The 11,973-nt window shown below is 36.0% G+C and overlaps 1 protein-coding gene across 2 annotated transcripts in view; it reads right to left on the bottom strand.

Annotated features, from left to right (window-relative positions):
- Window positions 1–5,350: 5,350 nt before the first annotated feature.
- LOC107701331 (putative GPI-anchored protein PB15E9.01c) overlaps window positions 5,351–11,973 on the bottom strand; it is a 7,756-nt gene continuing 1,133 nt past the window's right edge. The window contains exons 2-6 of one of the 2 annotated variants that reach the window (XR_001635633.1): window positions 10,184–10,480; window positions 8,053–8,331; window positions 6,751–6,917; window positions 5,518–5,887; window positions 5,351–5,481 (exon numbers count right to left, since the gene is read on the bottom strand). Coding sequence is in view for 1 of the 2 variants with exons in the window: in XM_016503321.1 (XP_016358807.1) it covers window positions 5,843–5,887; window positions 6,751–6,917; window positions 8,053–8,331; window positions 10,184–10,480 (788 nt within the window). In the remaining variant the exon portion in view is untranslated. Of the gene's footprint in view, window positions 5,888–6,750; window positions 6,918–8,052; window positions 8,332–10,183; window positions 10,481–11,973 lie in introns of both variants that reach the window. The other variant, XM_016503321.1, reaches the window with a different exon arrangement.

Below are 11,973 nucleotides of genomic sequence, written 5' to 3'. Positions count from 1 at the left end.
CCCCCCCCCCCCCCCCATTTTAATTTCCTTAGAGTTTAATTTAATTTCTTAACGAATTTAATTTCGTGAATTCCTAAAATTGTAAATTAAATCAAAAGGTACATCTTATTGATTGATATCATGATACTTATACAATTCAAGAACAATTTATTAAAAGTTTAACAAAAATTATATTAAAATTACATAATTAATTCATTAATTTGGTAACACTTTACAATAAGGTTCCATTTGTTAATGTTAGTTAATGTGTTAACTGACACGAACAAACAATGAACAATACATTTATTACAGTATTTATTAATCTTTCTTAATGTTAGTTCATGAAAATACAGTTGTTCACTGTTAGTTCATATTAGTTCACAGTGCATTAACTAATGTTAACAAGCACAACTTTTGATTTTAATAATGCATTAGTAAATGTTGGAATTAACATTAACTAAGATGAATAAATACCATTACCGTTTTGTTCATTCTTAGTTCATGTTAACTAAAGTAGTTAACTAAGGTTAACTAATGAACCTTATTGTAAAGTGTTACCATTAATTTTATTTATAAATAAAAATTTTTATGAACATTTTTTTTTCCAGACTTTCTGTTGTGTATTGCAATTTTTCTGTTAATCAAATAAAGGCATAGATTTATCTGTTAATCAAATGAAAATTAAAACCTTTCATTATTTTTATTTTTTTGCAAAACAGAGGTTTACTGTTAAAATTTAAATATGGAAAAAAAATGGTGTAATTATTCCTTAGGAAATAAAGTTTTAATAATTGTATTATTAGTAGTAGTATTACATTAAAGTCACCCCCGTAGTATTACATTAAAGTCACACCCGTGTCATCCAAGATGTTCATGTCTTTCTGTCTTCAGTCGCAAAGAAATTAAGGTTTTTGTACACGATCCCAGCCAAGGAATAGGGCTCTTATCTAGCGAAACGATCAGTCATTTTCTAAAAAAATAAACATTTATATACTTTCTAACCACAAATGCTCATCTTGCTCTAGCTCTGCTTGCGCATGCTTCATGTATTACGACGTAATCCCGTTGGAAAGGTCGCGCGCGGTCAGCTCTTCGTCTGTGTACTCCGGTTCAGAAAGGTAGGGTAGGGCGAAAAGCTTCATCTCATTTTCTCCTCCAATTTCAAAATTGACTGACATCGTTGTTTTACCTTTTTTTGTAAAGGGCGTTTGACTTTCTTTGCACGTTCGCTTTGTAAACGCTGCTTCCGCCTACATCACGCATGACCTTTCCAACATGACTACGTAATGCGTGAAGTCGAGCTAGTGCGCGACTAGCATTTGTGGTTAAAAAGTATATACATTTTTATTTATTTTTTTTAGAAAATGACAGATGGTTTGACTAGATTTGCTGGGATCGTGTAGAGCCCTTTGAAGCTGCACTGAAACTGTAATTTGGACCTTCAACCCGTTGATCCCCATTGAAGTCCATTATATGGAGAAAAATCCTGGAACGTTTTCCTCAAAAACCTTAATTTCTTTGCGACTGAAGACAGAAAGACATGAACATCTCGGATGACATGGGGGTGAGTAAATTATCAGGACATTTTTATTCTGGAAGTGAACTAATCCTTTAAGGCATACGTTCAATATGTCTGTACAATAGTAATATATTTCTGTCACAATTTCTTCAAGTTAAACCATACTTTTATTTTGATGGGTTCCTGATATTTTTCTCAAAATATCTTGCATCAGATCTTTTTTTCAGCATTGCAGAAATCATAGGACCCTTATAATATTTTATTATTATTTTATATTTTTTTGCTTTGTCCATTTCAGTGGCATGTGACTATAGACAGATATAATATCTAAAAGTATTTTTGTTCTTCTGTTGAAGGCCGCAGGTTGTTATTGAAGATTTGGTGACCTTTCACTCTCTGCTGCCCCCTTATGCCAGCTGTAGAATTGTTGCCCAAATGTTTTGGAGATTGCTAGGTAAGATTGTGGCAGAGGATTTACCATCCTATTATGCCTGATTCATGTTAGTGAAAACAAAATTAATGAAATTAAATTATGAAATTGGGATTTTGCTGTAAAAAAATGGGCAATGGGACTTTTCACAGTGGGAAGATTGACTTACAGCCAACCTACTGAAATCAAATTTATTTTTAACAGAAACATGCAAAGACTTAAAGAGAGAAAGCATTAAACTTGTCAGGTAAAGGTGATATATGCCGCCCCATTCCACTTCAGCTGCTATCTGACTACCCATGAGCCTCCTCACCTGCTAGCAGCAAATAATGGTGTGAGATTGAACAGCACATTGAACAAAAATGTATGAAATCAAATTCTCCCCAGTGCTTAACTTATTGAAAAATGCAATCATCCAGGGAGTGATGCTGTCTTGTCTTGTTCGTCTTGTGTTTACAGAGCAAATAGTCGCAGGACAGGTCACAGTGCGACAGGACGAGCCGTATGGTGACCTCATCATTTCACAGCCATAGATCGATGAGGACTGATGAGGACTTTCCAGTGTTTACAGACAAAACGGGTATGAGGATACATATTCACATGGCTTATTAAATCAGTGTTCCGGTTTATTAATTTTTAAACATCTGAAACGTCTTTAGTTTAACACAAAATTAACACGTTTGTCATTGTTATTTTTATATTGTATTTTGTACTCTATGAAAAGATGTTTTTTTTAATAATTAAAATAACTTAAGATTATTTCATGCAATGTTTTCTATATTATTCTAATGACACAATTTTTATGACAGTATTTCTGTTTTTACTATAATATGAAATATTGTGCTCTGTGTTAACATGATGAATCTATTTTACGTACATTAGGTTTTACTGTTCCACCTTTAATATTGATCTATTTCTTAGAATATAGCACATATGAAAGCTGCATTGTTGCTAGTTTTAATCAATAAATTTTATATTGTGTTGTTTATTTTTTCAAAAACATTGTTAAAGTGCTCATAACTATATCTTATTTCACCATTTTGAACTCATGTAAATGTGATATAGCATGAAACTTCGTACAAAAAAAAAGTTTTCTTCTTTTATTACAAACTCTTATCTTTACAGGTTCATCTCAACAACACAACAGTGCAATATATGTTTATCAGTTTGCTTACCGCAAATTAGTTTTGGCACAAAGTACATTAGGCACTAGGTTTACCACAAATACCAGCGTAGACAGAAGTGAATATGCTTAAATACATTTCAAGTTATTATCGATCTGGAAAATCAACTTTCTCATAAATATCAAAATCACAATTCAGTTTAACCTATGAACAGTCACATAAAAATGAACATTTTCCTACTACAATGTCATAGATCTAACAGTGCAAACGTCCAGAGACATTATGCTAAACCCAGGGAACTGTTTTTAAAAAAAAAAAAATAAATAAATAAAATAAAAAATGTTTTGGAAAATAATTCCCCTGAAAAGAAAAAAAAGTGCAGTACTATCTGTTTCAGTAGATTCAATTTTAGACCTTTACAATAAAACGTTATATAGTAACAAAATTTGGTGGACAAAAAAAGTTTGAACCTGCTGTGAAATCTGCATGGGGAATATCTTTCGCCTTCCAAAATCCTTTCGAAATGACTGAATTTCACCTGTGAACATGTGCTGAATGACAGTAAATGTGACCGCATCTTAAGAGTTTAGATTTAGGGTGATAGTGTCATAATATTGAGCAATTCCTTAAGAACAAATATAGCGTCCAATAAAGGGGGGAAAAAACAAGCAAATTATCTCCAGAAAATGCTCTAAAATGTGAATGGTTTCTTCTACAGTTCATGTTTGTAATAGTTTCTCTCCATGTTTGTAGAGAATCTTAAGATGAATAAAAGTATATGAGTTCTGTTTTCTTGAAATTCAAACATTCTCTTCTAACTAAACACCTGTTTTATTAAGAAACTGCATTTTTTTTAAAACAGAGAATAAGATTGATTTTATAAAACCCATATTTTATATTAATGGTATAGAATAATATAGTAAAATAATTAAATTTTTTTATTCCAATATTACACAACCACATTTTAGCATCGAAGCCTCCTGAGAATCATCAAAACCCATAATCAGATCAGTTGAGAAAGCCATCTTTCAGGGGATTTGCACCAATAACAAAACTGAGGAATCAAATAATGAAATGGTGCAGTTCACTCTTGCTAATAGGGCTGCACGATTTTTGCTAAAACGTGAATCACGATTTTTCTCCATGGGAATTAAGATCACGATTCTCATTTTTTCAACCAAAACATTTATTGTGCTCAAGTAAAAACTGCTGTCTACACAGGACCTTCAGTTATAATAAAGTCCTGGACTTAAAAGTAACAAACAATAAGAAATAAAACAATAATTTTAGACCCCTTAAAGTGAATAACTTAAAAGCTGTAAGCAGTTGAATAGAATGTTGACAATAATAAATATTTATGTGATGAAAATAATAAATAAAAAAAACGAATAAATAGCACTTGTGCTTTGTGTGGTCTGGCGGCTGGTATTTTGAGGTGTGGATCCCTTGTCATTCATGACTAACTCGTACTGTAATTTGTGCTGACCTTTGAGGTAGGGATGCTCTGATCTGGATTTTTGCAACCAATAACAACTAGCTTTCTTGTCATTATGATCAGCCAATACCGATCCCGATTCTGATCATTTAAGCTTTATACAAGTGATATGCAAGCTCTCTGTTGACTGTCACTGTTAACCTTTTTTTACAGATAAAATAATGCTAAAGATGTTCGTATTATTTACAGTAATATTGGATATTGTTGATTTAATTGAGAAATAAGCACAACGAATATTCATTTTACAATGAACATTTTAATAGGCCTTTAAAAACTGAGCTTACACAAAACACTATCCATATTAGGATACTTTGGCTTATTAAAGAGCATACAAAGTGATGTTAAACTGAATATAATTGCAACCAACAAGGCGAAGGCTGTCAATCAGTGCAGTAACATTGTTACGCCAATAGGTGGCGGCAAGGGACTGTCTTTATGAGTAAAGCAATAAGCCCCAAGAAGCCGTGATTTACAGTGAATTTATAACAACTAAGGGGCGTTGTTAGGCACGAAGCGGAGCGAAGCTATGGTATAAACCCCCTTAGCTGTTATAAATTCACTGTAAACCACGGCTTCATGGGGCTTATTGCTTTTATAAAACGGTTATTCCATATATGTAGTAAGGTTTCACAAAATAAAACAGCAAATAAAGTGTAATGATATTAATAAAAACGGTATTCTTCCACCAAACAATGTAGTTCCTCAGAAACAGTTGTGGTTGCAATAAAGTGGTTGCCAAGCAACACAAAAAGTAAACAAAGGTGTATGTTTGTAGAGTAATTTACAACAGCTTTGAACGTGGCACAACCAATCAGAATCAAGGACCGGAACTATCCGTTTTATAATCATCATTAAACACCACCTCACAAGCGTCAATCGACTAGCAACACATCACCTTAGTAACGCTGAAGCTGATATTTCACTTCATAGAGATCTATGGCACTGATGCAATGCATTGAACAGCGCTGACGCGAGAAATCCCCATAAACATTGAAAGTGTACTATGACAAATATATCGCTTTCATCTTCTGACAACTAATATTTTTGGTAGAAACTGATATTTTTCATCTATAAGTGTTTTGTTTTACACTGTGTGATTGTGACCAATAAGTCTGACTGATAGCATCTTGGATTGTTGTAAAGTAAATAAGTGAATGCAGTGTGATCTGAATGGAGGGACAAACATGCAAGTGAATCGCTGTCATTTAGAAATGAGATCACATTTATGTATGAATCGAGATCGTGATTTTTTTATTTATGTTTTTATTTTTTGATTAATCGTGCAGCCCTGATTGCTAATAGGTGTATCTTGACAAAGGCGTGTCTTCTAGAAGATCATGCTGCAGAAAAGCACATCAGGTTTTTATTTTTGAGGTCAGCACTTGAATTGTCAAATTTGATCGTTATCAGTGTTGCCACCACATTTGCAAAAAACGTCACAATTAGCATTATCATGTAAATTAGAAGTCGACTGATAGTGGATTTTACCAATAACGATAACTGGCTGGACCACACTGGCCGATAACGATCGTTTTTTTAATGGATAATGAATGAGAACAAACATAATATTCCAAGTAAAATAGCACTGAACTTTATTACAAAAATTTAAAAAAAGGACTTAAACAAAAATATTTATTAGTAAATGAAATTAACAGTCTAACAATGAACAATACTTCTACAGCATTTATTATCCTTAGTTAATGTTACAAATGTACTGGTAAAGTGTTACCATTTCAAATAAATATCTACAAATATCTATTAAGTCCATAGCATTGAGATTAGATACATATGCATATTGTATGTATACTCTCCCACTTTATTTGTTTCTCTGCTTGACTTTTATCTAATAAAAATAAAATATTTATTACAGTGATGATAATTTTTTTTTGATTTGTCAAACGTCACTAGCTTTAAATATGCAACTTTGCTGGATAACAGATGCATAACAAAACAAACTCAACGAGGCGTCATTGATTCTGCTTCTGGAGGCGGCTCTCGTTCTGTATAATGACAGTGGACCTTCTCAGTTGTTCCAGCAATGGATGCAACCTGAAAAAACTATCGCTATTGTTCCAGCAGTCAGTTATCGGTCCCAATTAATCGGCAAAACGGATCAATCATTCGACCTCTAATGGAAATCTATAAACCTTTCAAAGGTCTCAATTTTAAGTATCACAACTTGCTGCCCAAATGCAAAACTCACCATAGGAAGGTCTTGAAGCCGGTGGAATTCTGGATGCTCACTCCTCTGACGGAACCTGAGGAAGAGGACGGCTGAGACCATGGCAGTGCAAATAATGAAAACGGTGACCAGAGCAGCGAGCAGGGGGTCCAGGGGCGATGTAGGGCGGTGGGGAACCTTCCCTGACTCTAGAAGATTGATGAATTGAGCGGAATCTGATTATCACTATCACAGGAACCAATAAAACTGAAGGAACATCATGTACAGAGCACAGAAGTAAATGCAGATGGAAAAGTAATGAAATTATCATGTCATTGTGCTTACTAGACCTCGACAGCAAGACCAAAGACACAACTCTCTCTCATACTTAAACGTTCACTCAAAAATAAAAAGTGCTTGTTGTCAGGCATGTACGGTTGAGCTTCCGTTTACCATATTTGATTTATGTGCGTTGATCAACATTTATATAAAAGTCTAAATTAAATCTTTTCTAGAAATGTCCAGAGCTGATCTCAAGGATCAGGATTGGGGCCGATGAAGCATTTTTTTTAACTGATCGGTATCGGCTCTCCTAAGCCCAATCCTTATTTTACGTCAGCTGTCATGTCTGTGTCATGCTGAAGGTGGCGCTATGCACCTTCCAGTAGATTTGCCAGCTGCCATTAAAAGGAAAATAAGATGCTCAAATGTGCTCAAACTTCATAACGCATTGCTATGGGTTGCGTCTTGATTCAGACTTGACTGACAGACTGGCATTCGGACGCCACAAGCATCATGCTTCCTAACCTTATCTCCAATTTTTTCCCTTTATGTTGCAATTATTCTGCTTATTGTTCATATTAAATACAAGAGGTTTATATCAGTAGTCCTATATTCATAAATGTTACCACACAGTCTGTTTACAACGTCTACTAATGTGATATGTTTACATCTACAGTGTGTGTATACAAGTATTGGATTGAGACTTGGAGACTTGGCAGATACTCAATATTCAATGACTCGGATTTGATCGGTGGCACAGAAAAGCTTATCAGGACATCCCTAACCTCACATCACATAAATCGATTGCCTCTTCAGAAGACTTGGATTAAACCACTTGATTCATATGGATTACTTCTAAAATGAACCTTTACATTTTCAGTTGCAAGGGCTTTAAATGGAGGGACGCAAAAATGATGAAAAATATTAAAAATATCTTATTTTGTGTACTGTAGCTGAACTAGAAAGTCTTTTGGATGATGAGCAAATAATGAAAGAATGGTCATTTTTGGGTGAATTATCCCTTTAACGTCAATGGCAGGAAAACATTTGCTATCCACACACCTTGATCCCCCACATCCAGTTCAGAAGATTCATCCTGGTCTTCCAAAGGAGCAGGTCCAGTGACCTTTGAACTGCTGGTCAGGGCGATCTGAGATGCCTGAGGGCAAGTGGTGGTGAATGGTGGAGCTGTTTGTGTTGTCTGGATCACACTGCTGGCTGAAGAAGAGACAGTCTGAGGTCCTTCACTTGGACTGATGGATGTTGCAGGAGCTGTGGTGGCTACTGAATCTGAAACGGTGCTCTTCAAAAAAGAAATTGACGGGCTGCTAGCAGAAGAACCTGCAGGAGAAAAACAGGCATAGAAAGACAAGCTTTGAACAACAAACGAAGAAAGAAAAGTAAGATTTAAGAAGCATATTAGAACAAGAGTGTGAGTGTTGTTTTGTAACAGTCATACTTAAGGTCTGGCATATGTGCAGTTAACCAATAAGTAGATATTCAACTGCCCTAAATATAGCTGTGTTTCCAGTGAAATGACAGTATGCGAGAGGGATTATTTACAAACACAGTCGTGTTCCAAAATGTTACACCCACGACCAGCCATTATTTACGGACAGACATTTGATCAAGTGGGTGGAATGTGGCACTTTCCCAGAGAGTCTCACGAGTTCAGTCTGGATTCAGTCACATTAAGCCCAGTGTTTTATCTTTAAAGTGAAACAAAGTGATGCACACCCACATGAAAGCACTCACACTAGAAGACAAACGCAAATGCAAATGTCAGTGCATGATATCTGAAGCATCGTGTTCAGCTTCTACAACAATATGAGAGCAATGCCACCATCTAGGCTAGGTGTATAAGGAATTAAAAGCTCAGCCAAGTACTGAGGAGTCAGACCATGCAGTGCCTTGTATGTTAACATAAGAACTTTAAAATCAATACGGAATCTAACCGGGAGCCAATGCAACAGTTCCAAAACAGGAGTTATATGATCAACAACCCTGGCCCGACAGAATTCTAGCTGCTGATAATACAAGATTTAGAGACTCCAATAAGAAGGTTGTTACAATAATCTAGACCAGAAAAGACAAAAGAATTAATTAACCTTTCAGCAACAGAGAAAAACAGCAAAGGCCATAGCCGTGCAATATTTCTAAGATGAAAGAACGAGATCTTAACAGTGTTCAGCACGAAAGGCTAGAACAACAAGCTGGGATTGAAAATAACACCCAGATTTTTTAATTTACTTTGTAACTCCAGAGCAACACTGTCAACAGACAAAGCTAAAGATCCAGCATGACGCAATTTATGGGGAGAGCCAAGAAGCATAACTTCTGTTTTGTAACTATTCAAACACAAGAAATTGTCAGACATCCACAACTTAATCTCAGAAAGACAGTGTGAGAGATGGAAAATATTCACACCTTGACCCGGATTTGAGTGGATGTAAATCTGCGTATCGTCAGCATAAAAATTATAGTTGAGTTCGAGAGATCTTAACAATTGACCAAGAGGAAAAATATAAATGCTAAAGAGCAAGGGACCAAGTAATGAGCCCTGAGGGACACCAGTACTAACAGGACCGACCTCTGATCTGTGACCATCCATAAAAACAAAATGACAACGATCAGTTAAATAGGATCTGAACCAATCCAGAGCAGTCAAAATATAACAATTTAATAATGGCAAATGCAAAAAATAAAACGTTTTATGGAAGCATTTAGAAACAGGTCAGAATCGAACCCAAATTTCCAACTCAGGCTCTAATTAGTCACACATTTTACTAGCAATTTGTAAAAACTGTTTCAAAATAAATCCTACATTGAAGAACATTGGTGCAGACAGTTTTCACTCAGAAATTGCTACTAAATTTCACAATTAATTACAAAGAATCAGCATGTAACACACTGAATTAAACATAACATTTTCTTGTAAAACGTACTGCAACAATGTTTTATTTACAACTTTACAGTGTACACCACATTTCTTTTCAATGCACAGTTTTACATTTTATCTTCAAGACTGTCAATATAAAATGTACTGCATCTTTCAGCTCTCCTTAAACCGTTCATTTTTGCATGTTGTTGTTCTCAACACAATGGATGGCAAATTTGTTTTCAGACCTTAGTTAGACTGATTAATGACAGATAGCATTTGCAATTAGATTAGGTTTAATTGTATTAGTCTTGCCTGGTACTGAGGCTGTGTCCATGTTGAGGGTGGTGACATCTTGTAGCTCCGGGGTCTGTGAGATGGCTGATGAAGGAGAGGTGTCATTGTGCACTACAGCGTCTCTGGATGACTGTGATGGAGAAGGAACAGTAGGTCTGACCTCGTCAGTTGACAAATTAGTTGAAGGAGAGGAGACGCTTTGATAGGCTGTACTGGCTCGTGATTCCAAAATGTCACTTTCTGAAGTCATGCGATCTTTCGGAGTGACTTCATTCAGAGGGGATCTCACGTCTGGAGATGAGTCCATGGTCTGACCTTGGGGAAAAGTAGAAAATGTCTGCATGAGCATACAGTTCCAGCCTGTTCATTCTTATTTACATCTGTATTTCTAAATGAGCATGAGGGAAAAAAGTTAATATGCCATGAAATATGTTTATTTGATTCAGGTGAAGCTACAGGAAGAATGCTGTGTGTTCTCATGCTGAATCGGTTACGTGGGCTTTCCAGACTGGATCTGTACAGTTTAGTTTAATGGTCACACTGTTAATCCACAGAACAAAGCAGTTGTGACCTTTATGTGTCAAGAAGGAGCAGAGGAACAAACAAACCAGATACATGGAGAATTTGTCCTCAAATATACAGGTTTTGGAAGATTCAGAAGACAGGAAAAGAACAGATCATCATCCTATCATTATTTTCAGCTATCACTAAACTACGTTAATGGGGTCATATGATGCGATTTAAATTTTTCCTTTCTCTTTGGAGTGTTACAAGCTCTTGGTGCATAAAGAAGATCTGTAAAGTTGCAAAGACTAAAGTCTCAAATCCAAAGAGATATTCTTTATAAAACTTAAGAGTCAGCCACGCCTACCTAAAACGGCTTGTTCTAACACGCCCCAACATGTCTACGTCACTGTGTGGGAAGATTTGCATAACGCCGCCCAAATGTTCACGGAAAGAAAGAAGGCGTAACTTTTATTCTCGCTGTAGTATTGTTGCTGCCGCTGCCATGTCATGAAGGCGCTGTGTGTTTCGTTGTGAAAGCGAAACTACTTTGTTTGGTCTTCCAAAAGAGGACGATATCTGCTTCGTCATGTCTGGAGCTGATCTGTGCTGGTCGCTGAGGAAATACTTCAACTTTGCGCTGTCGATTGCCGGATCGGCTTTCACCGTGGAGGAAGCGGAGTCCAGCCCAGGGTCGTCACATGTGGTTGCCGCAGGCATCACAGTATGGTAAAGGGGCGTAACATTTCCGTCACAGCTTGGGGAATTCGGCCAATCACAACGCACTGGATAGCTGGCCAATCACAGCACACCTCACTTTTTCAGACCAATGAGCTTTGTAAAAATCGACGCGTTTCAGAAAGGCGGAGCATAGAGGAGAAACAATAATGTACAGTATGTGGAAAATAATGTGTTTTTTGAACCTTAAACCACATAAACACATTTCATTACACCAAATACACCAAATAATGTTATTTTTAGCAACATCATATGAACAACAAAATGTTACTTTAAAAAAAAATAATAATAATTTGGGGCTTTTGCCATTTTTTTAAGCAGACAGAAGACACAGGCCAGATTCGAACCCAGATCAATGTGCCAGATAAACCTATGCGTCCAATTATTAAAGGGGTCATATGATGCGATTTCAATTTTTCCTTTCTCTTTGGAGTGTTACAAGCTCTTGGTGCATAAAGAAGATCTGTAAAGTTGCAAAGACTAAAGTCTCAAATCCAAAGAGATATTCTTTATAAAACTTAAGAGTCAGCCATGCCTACCTAAAACGGCTCGTTCTAACACGCCCC

This window comes from Sinocyclocheilus anshuiensis, unplaced genomic scaffold (genome assembly GCF_001515605.1).
Source record: "Sinocyclocheilus anshuiensis isolate Anshui unplaced genomic scaffold, SAMN03320099.WGS_v1.1 scaffold1726, whole genome shotgun sequence".
In the NCBI taxonomy this organism is placed as follows: domain Eukaryota; kingdom Metazoa; phylum Chordata; class Actinopteri; order Cypriniformes; family Cyprinidae; genus Sinocyclocheilus; species Sinocyclocheilus anshuiensis.
This window is presented reverse-complemented; position numbering and strand designations above follow the sequence as displayed.